Source organism: Planococcus citri, chromosome 4, assembly GCF_950023065.1.
Source record: "Planococcus citri chromosome 4, ihPlaCitr1.1, whole genome shotgun sequence".
In the NCBI taxonomy this organism is placed as follows: domain Eukaryota; kingdom Metazoa; phylum Arthropoda; class Insecta; order Hemiptera; family Pseudococcidae; genus Planococcus; species Planococcus citri.
The window spans coordinates 59,681,047-59,702,771 of NC_088680.1; the positions used below are offsets into that span (position 1 = coordinate 59,681,047).

Genomic DNA, 21,725 nt, shown 5'->3' on the forward strand with positions numbered 1-21,725 from the left:
AGCATGAACCCACGGATACCCAAATTCCACAGTTTTTTCAGAACTATCAGCTCATGACTTACAGAGTCAAACGCCTTTTTTGCATCCAAAAATGCAGCCACAAACTTCTGCCCAGCTTCCAAAGCTCCTGCTATTTGAGTAACCAAGTCCACAACGGCCATGTCTGTTGACTTTTTTTGTCACAAATCCATCATCTAACAAGACTAAACTGCTTCAGTATCACTAGAAAGTTTATAGATGTTCCTATAATCTGGAAAAATTATTTTAAAAAAATCAATGAACCATTTTAATTCCATTGAACGCTTATGCAATAAAATAATAATCAATTTGCACCAATTACCGAGTAAAGTACAGAACGATCAATTGTCATGAATCCGTTGAAATTCATTCGAGGGTTCCTTGTTTCAATCGTTTGGAGGAATAAAACTATCTGCAAGAGTTGTTTTTAGTTGATAAATCGACTGAAGATGAGGCAGAGAGTAGGTATGATGATGATGATGATGATGATGATGAGATTCTCCAAAGGAAAAATGATTGGATCGGATCAGGTCAGAACGAAGTATAATCCGATCAAAACTCTGATCATATTAGACATTGGAAGTGGTCTGGTCAAATTGGTTTCATGAAATGTCCGGATCTGATCCAATCCAATCATTCTCCCCTTGGATGACATTGATTATGCCACAAAAACGTACCACTCGCATCAACTCCTTATTCTTGTTGTTCTGCACATTTTCATGGAGTAATGTTTTTCGCAATTCATGTACCATCTAAAAAAAATTATCACTCGTTGGTTTAAGTCCATTGTTGTGGAAAACTCTCAGGTATGTAGGTTCCTATCCTTTGTACGTTCTATTCGAAAACAATGTAAATTATACTTACGTAATTAGTAACTGTATCTGCAGATTCACAAAATATCGTTGTGCATATCAGAAGAATCATAGAGACAAAAAAATACGTAGCAGTGATGCTCTTATCGGGAAAATTGACCAGTGCAAAAATGCCGAGATAAGTACCCACTGTCCCAATTACTATCAAATAATAGAACAGGAGCAGAAATAGATTTGTGTGAATGGCGATGAATTCATCTTTTAAATCGCAAAGCGTCATCCATAAATCCAAAAGATGTAGTAAATCCTCGTCTCTTTCTTTAGCTATGCATTTCTGAGGAAATAAATATTCAGAATTAGCTTCATAAGAATGGCAGTACCTCCTGTGTTTGTTTTCAAATTTTCTATGTTGTGTTATTCTTTTTCTGAGCGAGTATGATTGGATCTGATCAGACTTGTGCGTATCTGAACAGATGGAATTATTTATCAAAAGAAAAATGAACAGATTCTTGTTCAGACTGACTCGATTAGATGTAGTCAGACGTGAAAAAAATTGTGGGTATTTGATAAGAGGTCTGCACAGGTCTGATTATCAAAACCCGGTTTTATTTGATCTGATGCATCTAATCTTTTAGGAGTTGAAGATTGGACCTGATAGATCAGAAAAAGGAACGCATCTGAGCGGATCTGAGTAATTCTGATCAGACCATAGATGATTGGATCTGATCAGTGAACATATCTGATCATATACGAACCATGTGTGATTAATCAGATCTGGTCATACCTGATCAGGGCAACTTAAATCCATGATTAGCCGTATCATTGGGTCAAGTCAGGTCAAAGACCGTACTCCACTGAGCGCACATATTTCATCAACAGATCTGATTAGCTTAGCGATGTGATCAGACCGAATTGAATCCAGGGAATGTTCTGATGTGATCTGATACAACTCTGATTAGATCAGGTCTTATCAAATCAGATGCCTGAATTCCCGGATTAGATTTGATCAGATGTGATCTAATCAGATTTAATTATTTTTTGCTGATTGTGAGACATTCACATCTGTTTGGTCAGATTATAAAAAAATCCAGACATTTTTGGGATCAGATTCGAATTTTTATGTGACTAGTCATGATCATATGTAATCCTTATTCGCTGGACAGATCTCATTATAGACAAGTCTAAATAGGTTTAATCAGGTCTGCTCAAAATACAGTCAATTTCCACATCTCACTGAATCCAATCTTTTTCCTTGTTTACGTTTTCAACTTCTCTTAAACTTGATGTGCACTCTTACTTGAACTGAGTTTATTATTTTCTTCGCAAATGAAACTGTAAATGTGTTATCGACTATCCAGTATGTCATCAGATTCGCTAACCCTTGCATCATGTACATAATTGAATAAAAACCAGCATTGGTTAAAAATCCATTCCATTTAAGTGTTCTAATCGATGCAAACATCACGCAGATGATCAGTATGCCACTTGCAAATATACATTGTACTTTGTATTTCAAGGGATGGTTGGAAGAACTCGTCAATTTTTCTATTTCTATCTGCAAATGAATGTGCTAAATTATTATTTAAGAATTTCAGTACAGTACAATGAATTCAACTGACTTTAGCTCCAATGTAAAATGATTGGATCTGATTAGATTCAAACGTTGTTCTGAGCAAATAGAGGAAATCGTGTACTTACAGTGAATATTCGGATTTGATCTAATCAGATCTTCAAACACAATTACCAATTAGGTTTAAATAGATCTAATCAGACCCAATATTTTTAGATGTAAGTGAATGTAACCTAAATGAAATTAATTTTCATAATTGCTTACTTGGAATCGTTTCCAATTATTTCTGTAATTTATCAACTGTTTATTTTTGTTCCACGTCGACCAAGGAATTGCCAAAAATAAAAATTTGGTGAGCATTTTGGGTGTGGCTTTCAATGTTTTTATGAAATCAAAATTTCCAATTGCGTAAAAGAGATTGGCATACCAAAGTATTTGTTGCTCATTAAAATTGGCCCATGCGAATAATGATACAGAGATGATGGTTAAGATCGTGGAAAATACATTACTGATTCTCATTACTGTAAGAAAAAATTGGCGAATATGTAGTACCTATTTATGTACATAGATAATGTAGGTATTGCTTTATAGTCTATATATAATTTCCCAATTATGTAGGTAGGAAATTAGATATTCGTAATAAGATTGGACTCACCTTCCTTCAGAGGAAAAAATGGGTAAACTGCAAACATTTTCATCACAAAAATTATAAATTTGAAACATTTTGTGTATTCGTCATTTTCATTGGTCCCCATTTTAATTTTACTCACTCGGTTTGCATTTTTGTTGCAATTGATGTCCAAGTAAAAATTGTGAAGGAGTATTTTTAATTAGATACATGGAAATTAAATTTGATAAATAAAATTCATTCATTATTTTTGGCACAATACGTAGATGAAATGCATGAGTATTCATGTTTCGTGTACCTTATGTACTTGATTTGCACGAAGAGTAGAATAATTTAAATTATATAGTGGCCGCGGTTACGAGAAGTGTATAATTATGTTTGAATTCTGATTCGATTCATTTTTTATAAATTGGCTAATTTTGAATCTGATTTATATTTTTTATTTGGTACCTAATGTACATCTACATACATATCTAGATGTGTGGCAAATTATACGATGTTAGATAAATGTAATTAGAAGAGTAAAAAATGTCGTTCAACTTTATATATAATTCGATGTGGTGATAAATCGAAGGAAAAGTACTGGAAATAATAATTACGAAGTGCGAAATTCCATTTTATTATGGAACTTTTTTTTTCAAAAGAGCTAGCTAAATGAAATAGGTGATTGGCCCCATGTGGTAATATTTTGAAGCTAACCAGTGAACGTTATTCTTTATTGTATAAAATCATTTTATCTTCATATGTAGTAGAATTTAATTTAGCGAAAATTTCGAGTTTCAAAAATCTGCTGGAGGCTCCAGAACTGCTCAAAACGGCTCGAAAACGTTTCCGATCAATTTGGCGGGTCGTAAATAGGAAATATACCAAATTTTAGCTTTTCAGATTAATTTGGTAAAATTTTGGCTTTTTACCATTTTGGACCCAAATTTAATCTTCAAAAATTCACCAAAAATCAAAAAATTTCTTTCCGTGCCTCAACTTTTGGGTGGTGGTATACTTTTGCATGCTCTTTCAATCTAGGCTGGTTGGTTTAAAAAATGTTCTGTCAGTTCATAAAAGTGTTATCAGAGTTTCTGGATTTTCACGAATACCTATGTTGGAGAGCATCCAGAAAAATTTTGAGGTCTCTTCCTCCCTCACTCTAAGAAGTTTAAATTTGATTTTCTGAACCTTCCCGACTTCTTGAATTCAAAAACCAACGCTGAATTAATGGTCAGCTGGTCAAAACAGCCAGATTTTCTGTTCTTAAAATCATTTCGATCTAACCGCTCAAATTTACTTTTTTTCGATAAAGTTTTTCTAGAATCTTTTAAAATGAGTGAAAAAATATGAGTCTAGAAAATGTGATCAAAAAGTCCATCAAAAAGTTGTGTAGTTTTTTGAATTTTTGAAAAATTAATAAACAAATTTAACAAAATTTACGGATTTACCAAAATTTACCAATTTACCAAAATTTACCAATTTACCGAATTTACCATTTTACCGAAATTTACCAATTTACCAAAATTTACCAATTTACCGAAATTTACCAATTTACCGAAATTTACCAATTTACCGAAATTTACCAATTTACCGAAATTTACCAATTTACCCAAATTTACCGATTTACTAAAATTTATCAATTTACCAAAATTTACCAATTTACCAAAATTTACCCCAGCAATTTACTAACATTCACCTCAGTAATTTACCAGACATTACCCACTAATTTACCAATTTTACATTTTACCAAGAATTACCCCAGCAATTTACCAACATTCACCTCAGTAATTTACCAGACATTTCCTCACTAATTTACCAATTTTTTACCAAATTTTAATTACCCCAGTAATTTACTGCCAAAGGTTTTTACTAATTTACCAAACTTTACCAATTTACCAAAAATTACCCAAGCAATTTACCAAAATTTTCGACCAACTTTAATTACGAGTAATTCACCAAAAATAACTAATCATTTTAGTTAATTCACTGAAAAAAAAATTACCAAAATTTAGGTACTGGCTATTTACCAAAAACTTAATGTTTTTTGTTAAAACAAAAATTACACTAGAAATTTTTAAAAAAATTTGATTTTTTATGACAAAAAAATTTTGGACGGATAAAATTAACAAAAAAATTGAAAAAAAATCAACAAAAAATGTTCTCTTCTTGACTCGCGCGGGATTCGAACACCCAACCTCCGGCGCACCAATCTGCAACCTACACACCCTAACCACCCCATCTGTTTGTTGGGGGTGAGCCGTTTGCGAGATATAAGGGTTTACACAAATTTCTGCTTATCCATAACGTTGAAACACACTTAAACGTTCATATCTCGTAAACGGCTGAATCGATTTCGACCAAATTAAAAATTTCTCTAGTTCAGTATCAAAGCAATATTTTGCCATCATCAGTTTCGACTTAAAGTTCGGAGCTTTTGAGTTCAGCGTGACACAAATTTATACATAAATTGATATACCTAAATATAAATAAATAAATATATATATAAACTTATCTCGTTTTGCGTCATATGTCTTATCGTGATCAGCACACTCCAAAACGTCAAGAAAACCCACCCCCACCCAAATCCTCAACCATCATGACAAATACAATACCTTACTTTTCCGTTTCACGGCAAAGTCGGTAAAAAATCAAAATTTGAGTCAAGAGCAAATTCACCCTTCAACGAGACTTGCAATAGCCGGAATATTTTTCAAAAATACGACTAAAAACAATTCTGGTATAAAGAAATCAATTAAGTATATTTTTAATTTCTACACTCGGCTGTTCATAAAACATAATATGTACTATGCTGAGTATATTTACGCCTTTATCAAGACTGGGCTAAAAAACCTAACGCAGCCTCCGTTAGGAAAAACCATGTCTGATAGTACAAAGGGCATTCAAATACAACTGTCAGTAGGCATTTTTTTCGGTGTTAACATTGCCTAGGGTAAAAACTGATGGTTGCATCGGATAGTGCATTCAATTCTGCATCTAAAGCATCCTTCATCATGTTTGTACCGGCTATACGAGCCGAATCATAGTTGCTTATGTAACGAGTGTATGTTTTTCGCCTCCGAATTTTTCCAACCGTAATATTTGATGTAAAACGACGTCCTCTTTAAATTTTTTTAAGTTCAGGGAAGAAAGCAATGTCGCACCGAGCGATATCTGGACTATAGGGGGGATATGGGAACACTTTGATGCTGTATTTCTCCAGAAACACAGAGGTAGCGCAAGCTCTTTTGTCAAAAAATGGGGTACCCATTTTGAGCACATGTTTTTCAACTTTAAATCGGTCGTTAAAATTGTACGAACACTTTTTATCGATAAATGCATTATGTTGGCGAGTTATTCATCCAATTTTCTTGAACTATAGCCTATATTGTGTTGACAGTAATCTCCATTCGCGGAGTTGAAGGTCCACCGCCATGTGGAATAAGCTCGGCTGATTTCCGACCATCTGAGAAGCTCCTATACCAATGAAAAATTGTTCTTTCACTTATACACTCCTTCTTGTAAGCCACTTTCATTATTTCAATAGTTTCAGGAGCAGTTTTTCCCAAACGAACACAAAAATCTGTCGCGTTCCGCGTCAGGCATGGTAAAAATTCGGAGGCGAAAATCATACACGCGTTACGTAAACAACTATGATTCGGCTCGTATAACCCGTACAAACATGATGAAGGATGCTTTAGATGCAGAATTGAATGCACTATCCGATGCAACCACCAGTTTTTACCCTAGGCAATGTTAACACCGAAAAAAATGCCTACTGACAGTTGTATTTGAATGCCCTTTGTACATGCATCAACTTATGTGCTGAGACCTTCAGAGCTGGCATCTTCTATTTCTGCTTTTTTTGCCCAGCTCTGATTGTGCTTGAAAATAATGACTGAATGAGGTCTAAGTTCAAGACGATAATTTGACGACGTTATTGTAGTGCTAAAAAATAAAAATTAATTAACACTTCAATCTATTTGGTGGTTTATAAAAAATGGCTTATTAAATTTATCTCCTTACCCTGTTTTGTAGAGCGAATTAGGACTGGAAAAAAGTACGTTTAAAGTTTCCTCATCATTTTTAACAATCTTTTTCCTCAAATCAGTGGTTTCAAAGTACGATCCTAAATTCATCAATATTACGTAACTGGTCTCGGATTCTACGTGAGTTCTTGAAAAAGCGAGTACCCATTCTGATAAAGTATGAAACTCCAAATCACCGTATTTTCCCGCATCAGTTATTGTCAACTTCATTAAATTCGCGAAGTAGTGCAATGAACTGTTCTCGTCTATTTCCTGAGCACTGACGTTGACCCGCCAATAATTTGGATGCGCTGGAGCCCATGGCTTATCAGCGTCACTGAATCCTATGAAGTAATCAATTAAAAATTATGGATATTTATTCTAGTCTGTGTTCACTATTCAGTGAAATAATAATATACCAGCATTTTTTGAATCATCCCACTGCATTGGCGTACGACCCCAATGTCTATTTAACCGATCAGAGCCTGTAAACGCTTTGTTGACTAACATACCCAGTTCTTCACCATAGTACACTGTTGAGGTACCGGGTAACATGGAGACTAATGCTAGTAAAATATAATTATATTCGTCGTTAAAGAATTGGACGAGTCTGCCTCTACTATCGTGGTTACCCAACTGCGATAAAAATTAAGGTAATTATTAGTGAGAAAATTTTCCCTTTTGATTATGAAGAAATATACTCACTGCCCAATTTAATGGTTTGCCTTTCGGCAGCGCATCTATCCAAGCACGTAGACGCTCGATAAGTTTATCAGCATTTAAATAATCATTCAGAGCAGTGAGGGTGTAATTGAATGGCATTTCGATCATTGGTTGACCATCTTCCGTTTGAATGTATTTCATTGTGTTTTCTAGTGATCCCCATATTTCTCCAATCATAGGCCTGAAAATGGAAAAATCAAAATATCGATGATTTGCTCATCTCCTATGTTGATTTTGTGCATGATGAATTACGTGTAGTCTGTTCTGTGGTGATCTCGATCATATTTTCGAATAAATTCGTTTAATTCTCTGATGAAGGGGAACGTGTCAGGATGATTAGCATTTCGTGGAATCTGATCAAAAATGAAGATCTTTGATTTTTCTGGGTCGAATTTTGGGTTATCTCGAAATTCAGGGTCTTCCATGAAGACCATTGGTGCATCTACCCGGAATCCCGATACTCCTTTATCTAGCCAGGTTTCAATTATTTTCTGAAAACCATGGAAAGTTTAAAACATTTAGAAATAGGGTTGATTGCGAAAAAAAAATATCAGTTGATTTTGACAAAATTTAGTGGAGACCTTCAACTCAGTAATTATTTGAGTTGAAAGTAACTCAGAAAATTTTTCAGCTGTGGAGAGATATTGCTTTTCAAAGAGATGTTTTTGGAAAAATTTTTTTTTTTGCTCTAGTCCCTACCCAATCTGTTTTGGGAAACATGCAGGGTCCAGTTCCAGAACTTCAGAACTTTAGAAAAAACCAAGATGTTATTCCAAGCTCCAAAAAGTGTTTAATAACCTGTGTAGAAATTTCAGGAATGCCAACACTATGGCGACAGGCACATGTTATTGCATTACAGAAACCAGGCAAAGATGCGAATGACCCAAAGAGTTACAGGCCTATCTCCCTGCTGTGTCACCTATACAAGATCTTTGAAAGAGTAATTTCGAATCACATGGATGATTGTATAGATGAGGGGCTGATCAGACAGCAGGCTGCATTTAGACCAGGCAAAGTATGCACTGGCCAGATATTACACCTAACACAGCTCCTTGAAGATGGCTTTGAAAAGAAGAAAGTCACTGGCGTAGTGTTTGTCGACCTCACAGCAGCTTTTTACACAGTGTGCCACCGACTACTTCAGTATAAGGTGTACTAACTTACAAAGGATTTTAAATTTACACAGATAGTCACTATGATGATGAAAGACAGAAGATTCTATGTGACACTCAATGATAAAAACAGCACCTGGAGTCCGTAAAAGAACGGACTACCCTGGAGCAGTGTTTTGTCACCAATTCTCTTCAACATTTAAACCAATGACCAACCAATTGGACCAGATACTAACCACTTTCTGTATGCAGATAATCTTGCACCAACTGCCCAATATAATATGTTTGTGTAGGTGCAGGACACACTAAACCAAGCTCTCAAAACAAATCCAACAAAGACAGAAACATGTTCTTTTCATCTCAGAAATTGTGAAGCAAAACGACAATTGAATATTGAATGGGGCGGAACAGATCTGAAATATGCAGAAAACCCCAAATACCTAGGTCTTCTTCTTCTCATGTCCGGTACATCCGGATCTCTTTAAATTCTCCCCTTCCCTCTCTGCACCAGGCCTTCTGTGCGATTGTTTATTTCTCCCCACAGCTCCTCTCTGGTTTACGCAGTGCCTGTGCCACATATCCCACCTAGGGAGTAATATGGTGACATCTCAAAAAAGTGAAATTTTACAGGAGAGTGATTTTCTTTTTTTTTTTAAACTTGATTCATTATTTTTATCAACTTATAATTAATTGTGAGGAATGAATAGCACCTTATTTTAAAGATCTGGTATCCTACCTTCATTTAGCATAAGAACACTTTGAAAAATAAAATCTTAAAGAGGAAATATTTCAATGTTTGGAAAACATTTTGAGTTAGAACCTTTCATTAAAGTTGATGTGGAGGCGAAAGGAAGCGTCTAAAAAAAAATTTCATGTTAACCAAGTTGTAGAGAATTAAATTTCCAATGGATGTAAAATCGTTAGTTTTTTTCTAGAGTGCTTAGTTTTTGAGTTTTTCTCAAAAAACTAAAATTTCATTATACAAGTATGTGCAGATTCATTTTTCTGAAAAGTGATCAATTTAAAAAAATTTCCATTTGGTACAAACCAATAAAAAATGCACTCCTTGTGACTATTTCTATCTGACAAACATTCAAAACAATCAAAACTGTTTGTTAACACTTTGTATGTACAAAATTTGCTCAAAAAAGGTGGAGTTTTTTGAGATGTCACCTTATAACTCCAACTTGCAATGTTGTCGGGATTTTGAGTTAGGCCATTTGGGTTTTTTACATGATCTAGATAACGTACCCAACTCAAAGTGTTATTTTTGTTTGAGGGGGGTCAGACAAACCCCAAAAATGCAAAAACATCAAAATCATTTTTTTTTTTGAGATGTCACCTTATTACTCCCGAGGTGCAATATGAGGAGGTGGTCGTCAGTCTGTTTTTGTCTGCAATCGGAACACTTCACATCATCCTGAATACCCCATCTGGTAAGGTTTACTGCTGTCTGGGCGCATCCTGCTCGGATCCGGTTCAGTGTGAGCTACTCTACATATGGCAGTTCGTGTCCATTTGCCAGGTTCACGTTACATGTGGTCTTTTCCAGATCGGACCATCTTTTCTCTCTCTCTTCCACTGGATCCACTTTCATCACATGGGTCTCCTTCATAAAGCTCCTCCTAGACTTCAGCCTTGAGGTCACCTCCTTCTGGTTGAACATAACATGGCGGGGGGTCTTGTTCTTTTTTCGTTCTCTCTACATTTGCCGCCACACACCGTCTTATCCCAGGGGGTGCAATTCCACATATTCTTGGTAGGTATTTAATACTGGTTGGTCTTAGGCAGCCAGACACAATTCTCATGGTGTTATTGAGAGCAACGTCAATCTTAAAATCGAAAAATTTTTTTCGCGAATTTTTGTTCCCTAAACCATTTGAGGCCCAAAAATAGGTGAAAAAACATTTTTGATTTTTTGCAACGGATGGTCGGTTTTATCGCGGACGGTCACATATGCTGATTGCCCCCAGGCAGCACATCCATACTCTGCTGTAGAGTAGCACAGTGCCATGGCTGTTGTCATCAGTGTCTTTGGCTTCTCTCCCCATCTAGTTGATACTAGTTTCCTCATTAAGTTGTTTCTTGCTTCCACCTTCATTTTTGTGTTCTCACAGTGTCTCTTATATGTGAGGGTTTGATCCAGCGTGATTCAGAATGATAGGGCCATGACCTACAAAAGGCACTGTGAGGCAACTAAAATGAAAGTTGCAGCAAGAACGAATATAATTCGCAAACTAGCAGGCAGCAGTTGGGGAGCTAAGCCCCAAGTTATGGGAGCATCCGCACTGGCACTGTGCTGTTCAGTGGGGGAGTATGCCTGCCCTGTTTGGAGTCGTTCAGCACATGCAAGTAAAGTTGATTTACCCTATGGAATGCAGGTGCTGAGGGAAGAACAGGCAGGAAGCCCTCCCAAGTGGAGAATCTTCATATTATGTAGATGGCAGTTGGCTGATGATGATCTGTGTGAATGCAGCAATGTTCAGACTGACAAGCACTTATTTGAGTGTGAATTATCAGGAAAAATCAATCCTGGAAAATTAAATGGGACACTTGACGATGACGCAGTTAGATTCCTCAAGTACTAGCAGGAGAAGGGTATTTAGATTTAGATTGAGTGTTTTTTCATGTCAAGTTAGGCATGTCGACCGGATACAAGAAAAAAAGAAAAACATCAAAGAATATAATTTCTGCACCTGGGGAAATATTTTAGAACTTACTGAAGGGGAAAATAAAAGAAAAACCAGCTGAAACTTCAGTGAACTGGCAATCTCAAGTATGTACTTTATCCCAGAACTGAGCCATCTTTTTCAAACAGGTTGTGTATGGACTAAAGCAAGAAAACGACAATTTTTCCAAATAACTCCTCTCTTTGAGGACCCATATCTCTCCTCCAGGGGCACCCCCTGAGCTAAAAAAATTTCTGAGATACTTTCAACTCAAGATTAGGGTCGAAGGTCTCCACTGAATGTGATCAAAATCCTCTGAGATTTTCATTTTTCGAGATCCATTCTATTAGTCAACAATTCATTATTGATAATTCGCAATGCTTTGCTGATCCTGAGTGAGTATCTACCTTTATTTCTTTCTTGACATCTTTGTTTCTCAGATTTAGGTCAGGCTGTGCTACCTCAAATACATGGTAATAGAATTGCTTCCTGTCTTTATTCCAAGTCCACGCTGAGCCAGGTTGGTCATAATGAAGTGAATAAAACTGCAATCAGGTGTAATAATTTTGTTGGTGAGAATAAATTTGTAAAAGTGTATTTTTGCGAGCTTCTTTCTTACCCAATCATTTGGGGGTATTGGGTTTCCCTTTTTGTCGGTACCTTTTGAGTCGGCCCATATGTAGAAGTTAGTGTAATCAACTCCATCCACTACTCTTCTGTGTACAGAATTTTCGAACCACTTGTGCTCGTAGCTGGTGTGATTTATTACCAAATCCGTAAGCAAATATAATTCTATAGTAAAAAAAAAATTAACAATTTTTAAACTAGTGTGATTGAAATGCAAAAATTAAGAAAGAGCTTGAAATTCCAAGTAAAATAAAACTACACTGAAAACCTCAAAAATGGGGGAAAAAAGAAGAAAAGAAAAAAAAAATAGAAATTGGGCTCCAAATTTTAAAAATTAAGAAAAATACATATATTTTCGAAATATCATTTGAGTTGAAAATTGGTGCCGGATATTGATCGAATAGTCTTGTTTTGAATTGTAATGTGATTCAGTCAAATTGGATGAAATTTCCAACTTTAGGAACAAATATTTCGACCAAGCTAAAATTTGGCTCACTGAAAGGAAGTTGATTGTTCGATTTTTGATGAATTTTTGAAAAAGGTGGGAACAGCCTAATTGAGATGGGAGAAGTATTTTTGACACCCCTTGCCTCCAAAAAATTTTTGAATGTCAAAAGACTTTGAAGTACCTAGCGAAAAATTGATGTGTAAAATGTTGAATCCCTCCTCCCCTCTAATATGTATAAAATTCGTATAGTGTTAATTTGAAAAATGGCCGGCCAAAAGTTGAACTGTAGTCCTACTTTTTCATTTTTCATTCGTTGAATTTAAAAATAAATAAATAAATAAAGAATATCCCTCACTGCTTTGTCAAAATTATTTTATTAAAATTATCTAGGACGGAAACTTACCTCTTTTTTTCATTTCCTCTATCAGACGTTCGAAATCACCCATTTTCCCATATACAGGATCTATTTCGTAGAAATCAGTAATATCATAACCTCCATCAAGACCAGAAGATGGATGAAATGGTGTCAGATGTATAGTATTCACTCCAATCTGGACAAAGTAGTCTAGTTTGGAGATTAGACCATTAATGTCGCCAACTCCGTCTCCATCACTGTCTTTGAATGATCTTAGAAATACTTCGTAAATATTCGCATGCTCCCACCATTCGGCTCCATTCACCAAAAAAACACTCGTTGTGGCCCAAAGGAAAATCAAACTGATCACTGATTTCATTTTCTGAGCTTTGCATGGAAAATCTGGAACTGAAATTTTAACATTGTGAAAGAAGATACGATTCATGAAATATGTAGACAATAAAATTACGTAGGTAGTTATCATAAAATATAATTATACTAACCTCGAATACGAACAAATTCAACATTCAAGTCACGACTTCTACTGAAATAGGGAAACACCAAAATCGGGAACTTAATGCGTGACTTCTATTCGGGTACTGACGATTCGAACAAAAATTACTTGCGAGATTAATAAGAAATTTCTACAGCAACGATCAACGTGTCTTTTTGCCTAATTTGATCGACGATTCGTCGACGTGGTAACAAGTGCGGTTCTTGACACCTGTGTAAATGTATTTTAGATACCGAAAATCTGGTTTTAGCCGTCAGTTTTTGATTAATATTTTCACATTTCGACATACGACTGTTGCGATTTTCATTTTATTGAAGGTTGAATCGAGGTTTTAGACGAGTGCGTACAAGGTGTTTGGAAAAGTTGCGAGCAGACAAGGTCGAGGGAAAAATTTTTAAAATCATTTTTCATCACGATGTGACGAGCTGTATGGCTTTGGCTTTGGCTCAACAGGTCATGAAAATCAGGCTCAGATCGTCTTGAAAGTGGTCGCGATGAATTCGGGAGCTTGACTTTGGTATCTTAACCAAATTTCAGATTTTTATTTCGTGATTTATCATTTTTTGAAATGCCATCTGTAAATGGGCCATTTCAGTAATTTAAAAAAATTCGACTAATAATATATAACACCGGAAATTGAATCAAAAATTTATATTTTTACACTGCTGTTAACAATAAACATAGCATTCTATCATTCATGACTCTACATATCAAGACTGGACTAAAAAACCTGATGCAGCTGTCGTTAGGAATAACCTTGTCTTATGCTTCAGATTCAATTATGTACTCAAATGTGAAGAGCTGGCATCCATTGTTTTTGCCCTTTTTGCCCAGTTCCGCTTATGCTCGAAAATAATAACAGAATGAGGTCTAAGTTGAAGAGGATGATCTGACAATGTTGTTATAGTGCTAAAAAAAAAAAAAAAAGTAAAAATTCAAATCTATTGGTTAATAAAGGTTGGTGTATCAAGTTCACATCTCTTCACCTTTCTTTGTGCAGTGAATTAGGACTGGAAAAAAATACGGTCAAAGTTTCCTCATCATTTTTGATTATCTCTTTCCTCAAGTCTATGGTTTCGAAGTATGATCCCAAATTCATCAAAATAAGGTAACTGGTTTTGGTTTCCTTGTCAGTTCTCGAAAAAGCCAGTACCCATTCTGATAAAATATGGAACTCCAAATCACCGTTTGTTCCTGCATCAGTTTTTCTCAACTTCATTAAATTCGTGAAGTAGTGCAATGAACTGTTCTGGTCTATTTCCTGAGCACTGACGTTGACCCGCCAATAATTTGGATGCGCCGGAGTCCATGTCTTTTCAGCCTCACTGAATCCTATAAAATATAGTCAATTGAAAACAAACGATACCTAGTATATCTCCTAGTCTTAAATCATCGGAATAATCATATACCTGCATTTTCTGAATCATCCCACTGCATTGGTGTACGAACCCACTCTCTGTTCGTTGCATCGACTCCTTGAAATGCTTTGTTGATCGACATACCCAGTTCTTCACCATAGTACACTGTCGAGGCACCGGGTAACATGGACACCAATGCTAGTAAGATATAATTATATTCTTCGTTAAACCAATACGCGATTCTGCCTCTACTATCGTGATTACCCAACTGCGATAAAAATTCAGGCGATTATTATTCAGAAAGTGTTTCTTTGTGGATACATAAACGTGAAAAAAATGTACTCACTGCCCAATTTGATGGTTTGCCTTTTGGTAGCTTATCTATCCAAGTGTGCAGTAGGTCTATAAGTTGATTAGCATTTAAATATTTATTCAACCTGGTGATGGTGTAATTGAATGGCATTTCGATCATTGGATGATGATCCTCCGGGTCCTCGAAGTATTTCATTTGGTTTTCAACCGATCCCCATATTTCCCCAATCATGGGCCTGAAAAATTAAAGTAATATTGGGGATTTGCTAATCTCTTCTGTTAGTCATGTGCATAATGAATTACGTGTAGTTTTCTCTGTGGGTTTCTCGATCATATTTTCGAATCCATTCATTCAATTCTTTGATGAAGAAAAACGTGTCAGGATGATTAGCAGTTTGTGGAACCGCATCATAAATCATCATCGTTGGGGTGTTTGGATCGACTGGTGGATTATCTTGGAGATCAGGGTCTTCCATGAAGAGCATTGGTGAATCTACGCGGAATCCCGAAACCCCTTTATTTAGCCAGAATTCCATTATTTTCTGAAACCATGAAATGTTCGGGTCATCAGGTAATGGGGTGGATTTCAAAAAATATTTTGGTTGAATTTGGCAAAATTTAGAGGGAATCTTCATTTTGAGTTGAAAGTAGGTCATTCCACGTCAACTCAACCAAAAAGTGGTAAGGGGAGGGAGGAGTCGACGATTTTTTTGAAATTTTTCCCGTGGAAAGACCTTTTGAAGCGATGACCAATGGCGCCAATCTCCGCCCTCCAGCCCCTTTTTAAAGACTGCTAGGGGGTGACAAAGTTTTCAGTGAATTTGAAATATCATCCACTTCAGCAGTGGATTACTCGATAACCGCGATTCCTACCAAAAAACCAATTCTCTGGATAAAATGAACGTCATCACAAAAAAAATTAAGATTCAAACAAATTCAATTTTCAAATTTCAAGCATCAAAAAAAGTTTTAACTTATTCGGTTGTCTTATTTTGACCTCTGACGTATTTCATGAAAAAGTTGATAAAAATTACACTCATAGCAAAAATGTTAAATTATTGTTATTTCACAATACTTTATTGATAATTCAGTTAGTGCCTACCTTCACTTCACTCTTGACGTCTTTGTTTCGCAAATTTAGGTCAGGCAGTTGTAACTCAAATGCATGGTAATAGAATTGCTCCCTTTCTTCATTCCAAGTCCATGCTGAGCCGGGTTTGTCATAATCAAGTAAATAAAACTGCAATCAGGTGTGATCAATTTTGCTGATGAGAATAAATTACACTAAAGTGTAGAAATTTTAGAATTCTTACTCGTTTCTTTCATACCCAATTATTTGGTGGAATTGGATTTCCATCTTTATCGTCACCTTTTGAGTCGGCCCATATGAACCAGTTAGTGTAATCGATTCCATCCACTACTTTTTTACGTATAGAATTTTCGAACCATTTGTGTTCCCAGCTAGTGTGATTTATTACCAAATCCATAAGCAAATGTAAATCTGTTGGCAACAAAATAAATAGGTACTTGGAATTTCTAAAACGTAGAAAAAAAATACCATTTTCTCTCTTTTTTAGCTACTTTTTGGAGCCCCAAAAAGTGGAAATACTGATTTTCGCCACATCCTCAAAAAGTTTTTTTATGCATCTATCTACATACTAGCAGAAGTTCGAAATATGTACAATTTGTAATTTTCAAGTTAACCCCACTTGAACTTTATAATATTCCAATTTTCCCCGCAATTTTGAGCACCCTTATCTCTCCTGTAAATGCTTTTCGAGAATCTTTCATCGGGGCCTATTCACATCACAACTAGATAGGTATCATAAAAATCGTCAACCCCAATTGCAAAAAGCTTGGCGATTTGACATGAAATGACCCTTTGTTGAAATCCTTTATGACGGAAACTTACTTCTTTTTTCCATTTCCTTTGTCAGACGTTCGAAATCATCCAATTTTCCATATACAGAATCTATATCGTAGAAATCAGTAATATCGTAACCTCCATCAACACCGCCAGATGGATGAAATGGTGTCAGATGTATAGTATCCACTTCAATATCGACAAAGTAGTCCAGTTTGGAAATTAGACCATTGATGTCGCCAATTCCATCTCCATTGCTGTCTTTGAATGATTTTAGAAATACTTCGTAAATATTCGCATGCTCCCACCATTCGTCTCCATTCACTACAAAAACACTTGTCGTGACCCAAAGGAAAATCAAACTGATCACTGATTTCATTTTCCAAGCTCCGCATAAAATGTAAATTCCAAATTTGAACAAATTAGGAATCAAATTTCTTATGTAACTGTAATAGAGAAAAATATAATTATCATCTACTTCCGACTGCCAATGTCGATTTAATTTGGTGATGTTTTGTGTTTTTGAATAAAGTTTGCTCTTAGTATTTTTTGATATTTTTTTTTCAACAATTGAGGTATATACTTTGTTACAGCGCCTAGACTTATACGCTAAAAAAACATTTCAAAAAATGTCAATTTTGGCTCAAATAATGTCCATTAATTTTTCCTGAGTATATCCATTTTTCTTGACAGGATTTTCTGAATTCTTTTGGAATAAGTAGCATTCCCCGAATGGTTTTGTTTCCGAAAAAATAGACTATTAAATTTCCAATTCAATGAGACTTTTGTTGAAGACAAATTTTACGAAAAAATCAAATCAATTTCTCCATAAAAAATCTAGAACTGAAATTTTAACATGATTGTTGCAATAAATAACATAAGAAAGTAAGTACGAAGTATTAATTGTATTATGATTTCGTCGTCGTGGTTTCTTATCCTTTACAGGACATTGGAAATCGCATTTTTGTGGTACCCTAACAGGGTGAGGCGTATGCCTATTGCCACTGCGATTATTCTAGGGAATCGACGTTGTTTCGAGCTTCCACTAGTAGTTTCCCGTTGCTTTCTAGTGACATCTACACAAGCACCTTGGAGCTAGCCGGGTAGTTTGAGACCCTGAGCTCCTCAGTGTTGACCTCTATAGACGCTCGAACCAGTTTCAGCTTTTTGATTCTGCTAACAGATGGCGTGCATTATCTGTTAGCTCGGCTAAACGTAAACTGGTAGTCCCACGGTACTTGGCGTGTAATGTTGATAATTGCACGAAAGATTTTTTAATTACACGCACAAGCTTGCCTCTGTAGCTGGGTTTGAACCGGACACCTCGTGAACGGAGGTCCGCGGCTCTACCTACTACGCCACCGAGGGACTATATTATGATATACCTATCATTAATTTCATTATTGTTCTCTAAAAGTGATACGAATTGTAAGAGCTGAGGTATTAAAATGTAAGCGAGAAATTACGTAGGTACGATAGTATCATAAAAATAAATATTAAATATCATACTAACCTAAAATATGGAAAAATTCGATATCGAAGACACGACTTCTATTGGAATAGGTACCTACCTAGTGAAGCAAAAAATACTGATACATCGAACAAAAACTCGCAAGCTTGTTGGGAAATATTTGCAGCAACGATCGACGTGTTTTCTTGGCCTAATTTGTTCAACGACGATTTATCGACGTGTCGTAAAAGATGTGCTTCTTGACACCTGTGTAAATGTATTGTCTCGAAAATCACGTTCTAGCCACGAGCCGTTAGTTTTTGATTAATACCTTACCTACATATTTTCAAAATTTGACATAAAGATGTTGCGAATTTTGTTTTCGAGTTACTTACAGGGATTTGGAAAATTCCTCTTGAGACAATATATGGGAAAATTTTATGTCTTGATGACTTCTTGGTGACTGATTCACCAAAAGTCACCAGGTACAAAATCAAGCACAATATTGTGATTGTTTGGTGAATCTGTCACCATTGGTGACTGATTCACGAAAAGTCACCAGCATTCGCCAAAACTCACCAGCTACAAAATGGACTCTCAAGGTCACTGACCAAAATGCTGGTCTTTAAAGCTCGTCTGTCTGCCTGACAAGCCACTCAAGGTCACTGACCTACCTGTCTAGTCACTTGAGTGTGATTGTGTGCCTGTTTGGCTTCCCAAGATCTTCTGCCTTCCTAGCTGACCTCTCGAGGTCATTGACCCTTTACATGTCAGATTTAGTATTTAGAAGTCCACTTCAATACAAGTCAAAATTTCAAGGATTATTAATTTTTTTCAAGTTTTCAGAAATTTAACATTTATATCAATTCCTCATCATTTATTATTTTCCCTGTGTGAAAGAAGTGTTACCAAGAACCCCCCTCCACCGGATCACCAAAAAAATTAAAAACAAAAATTTTCTGTGAGCATGTTTGCAAGTTATATAAAATCCTCCTCACTGGTCCCTCAAACAATGTTGGAAGTTGGTACCGTCAAATAAAGCCCTTCAAAGTTGAAACAAATCAAATGTAAATTTAAAAAAAAATTTTTGTAAAGTTTCTGTTTTTGGTTAAAATCCGTCAAAATAATTTTCAAGAAAAAACGACCTTTGATCCTCCAAACAATGCACATCTGACATTTTTTGGAAAAAACTGAATTAATCCGCAAATATTAATGAAAAAATTTGAAATTTTGAAAAAATTGTCTTGATTGGCTGGGCTATCTGGACCATCCGCAAACAGGATCAGTACAATTGAAATGATTCAAATGTGGTGCTGGAGATAACTACTGCAAGTCCCCTGGGTGGAAAAAAGATAGATAGATAGATTTATTTATTGATTGTTTTTTGCGGATCAGCGTGAATTACATACTTAAATCATATCGATTATGTCTTGAGCTAATTATTTTGACTGTATAGGTACACTGATTTGGAGTGGGCGTTGTTAGATGAGTTATTTCTTTAATTTCTCGCATTTGATCAAGACATTTTGTGCTTAATATTAGCTGGATATGTTCTTTTATTGAGGTTAATTCGAGTTCTTTCCAAAGCTAGAAGTTGCATATAAACCAAGGGCTCTTGATAATAATTCACATTATTTTGTTTTTGAAAGATTTCCATCTTCTTGATATTGGTGTTTGATGTACTTAGCTGTAGCGTATAGAGAATTGTGGTAGTTTTAGGTTGGTAACACTGCACAACATGGCAGTTATGAATAAACTCTGACAACGTGATTATGTGCTTATTTACGTGTGTACGAATACATTACATTTGGCGACAAGGAAAATGGTTATTTAAATAATTTTTTTTACAAAAAAATTGCATTGGCGAACAAGACACCAGACACCAGACAATGGCTCCTAGACGCAAAAATAAGCAGCCAAAGACACCAACATACGAAGAGACACCTTTTGCTGGCTTCATTCCACGCTTTCAGACAAATACTTATTACAATACAACAACGCATTTCAGACTTCCAATTCGCAGAATTCTCTCCACAATCTGAAGAATGGCGTTATTACATACAACGATTCAAACTAGAAATCAGTCTACAAGGACTAGATGATGAAATTGCAGCAAAGCACAACTTACTGCTGAAATGCATTGGCCCAGACCTTTACCAAATGGTAAGTGATCACTTCAATCCAAAGCTAATAACTCAGCTCACTTACAAATCAATTGTGCAATTCCTGGACACATACTACTGTCCTACAACAAACTATCTGTCAGAGTGAGTAAAATTCGGCCAAACCATCAGAAAAAATACGCAAAACATCTCGCAATTTGTTGAAAATCTACGTTCAAAAGCAGTGCCGTGTAAACCTAGAACAACACTGGACGAAAGGTTGAGAGATCAATTCCTGGTTGGCATAAACAATTCGTCAATGCTCGAAAAAATCTTCGCCGAACATCCAGACGAACATGCAACATTCAATGATGTTGTGAAAACAGCCAATCTACTGGAATCAGCTCAACTACAAGGTTCATCCATTGTCACATCAGCAGCTGAAACAACAGCATTGATAAATGCGTTATCAGTAGCAGATGATAGTGAGGATGACGACCCAGAGTATGCTCCACTTTATTAAGTCAATGCAACTCGCTGTATTATTATTAGATTTGTTATGGACTCAAAGATGTCCTCGGCATTTTTTTTAAATTGTTTTTTTTTTTTTTAAATATTATTATAGGATATATTGTAGCGTATAGAGAATTGTGGTAGTTTTAGGTTGGTAACACTGCACAACATGGCAGTTATGAATAAACTCTGACAACGTGATTATGTGCTTATTTACGTGTGTACAAATACCTACATTACATTAGCCATGTTATAAATCCATAAGTTAAGATGGGTCTAAGTAAGCTGATGTGAATAATTTTTCCACAGCTTACATCGAGTTTTGATTTCTTGTTCAGGAGAGGATAGAGTAATTGATGTCTTTGGTAAGCCAATTGCAATTTCTTCTTGATGTGCATAGTGAAATGAAGTTTTGAATTGAGCCATACACCCAGATATCTATCTAACAGTGCCTGATTTCCATGGAATTTCAGAGTTATTGATTGAGTGAGATACAGCTCCCGATTGGCACATTTCTGGTGATGTCTGACTAATCATTTCTGCAGTCAGAAATTGCCGTTTTGACAGTCAGATTCGCAGTCTGACTACAATCAACCAATCAGAAACAAGTATTTTTTTGAAGTTCCAAGATGGCGGTGAC

The 21,725-nt window shown here is 35.8% G+C and overlaps 2 protein-coding genes across 2 annotated transcripts; both read right to left on the bottom strand.

Annotated features, from left to right (window-relative positions):
* Positions 1–5,751: 5,751 nt before the first annotated feature.
* LOC135843339 (maltase A1-like) lies at positions 5,752–13,591 on the bottom strand. The gene is made up of 9 exons (XM_065361184.1): positions 13,476–13,591; positions 13,021–13,380; positions 12,162–12,334; positions 11,950–12,087; positions 8,014–8,252; positions 7,744–7,942; positions 7,458–7,674; positions 7,037–7,382; positions 5,752–6,958 (listed from the first exon to the last, which is right to left on the bottom strand). The coding sequence occupies exons 2-9, from the start codon at positions 13,349–13,351 to the stop codon at positions 6,829–6,831; spliced, it is 1,773 nt and encodes a 590-aa protein (XP_065217256.1). The 5' UTR covers positions 13,352–13,380; positions 13,476–13,591; the 3' UTR covers positions 5,752–6,828.
* A 573-nt stretch (positions 13,592–14,164) lies between these two features.
* LOC135845698 (maltase A2-like) lies at positions 14,165–15,750 on the bottom strand. The gene is made up of 5 exons (XM_065364474.1): positions 15,460–15,750; positions 15,191–15,392; positions 14,896–15,112; positions 14,473–14,818; positions 14,165–14,395 (listed from the first exon to the last, which is right to left on the bottom strand). The coding sequence occupies exons 1-5, from the start codon at positions 15,690–15,692 to the stop codon at positions 14,266–14,268; spliced, it is 1,128 nt and encodes a 375-aa protein (XP_065220546.1). The 5' UTR covers positions 15,693–15,750; the 3' UTR covers positions 14,165–14,265.
* Positions 15,751–21,725: the final 5,975 nt, after the last annotated feature.

Bases quoted from the DNA above. Each gene is read 5' to 3' on its own strand.
- LOC135845698 (XM_065364474.1), bottom strand. From the start codon at position 15,692: ATGGAATTCTGGCTAAATAAAGGGGTTTCGGGATTCCGCGTAGATTCA. The intron at 15,113-15,190 runs GTGAGTACATTT...TTTTTATCGCAG, and splicing joins GCAAACCATCAAATTGGGCA to TTGGGTAATCACGATAGTAG. The intron at 14,396-14,472 runs GTGAAGAGATGT...TTTTTTTTTTAG, and splicing joins AATTCACTGCACAAAGAAAG to CACTATAACAACATTGTCAG.
- LOC135843339 (XM_065361184.1), bottom strand. From the start codon at position 13,351: ATGAAATCAGTGATCAGTTTGATTTTCCTTTGGGCCACAACGAGTGTT. The intron at 12,088-12,161 runs GTAAGAAAGAAG...ACCTGATTGCAG, and splicing joins CAATACCCCCAAATGATTGG to TTTTATTCACTTCATTATGA. The intron at 7,675-7,743 runs GTGAGTATATTT...TTTTTATCGCAG, and splicing joins GCAAACCATTAAATTGGGCA to TTGGGTAACCACGATAGTAG.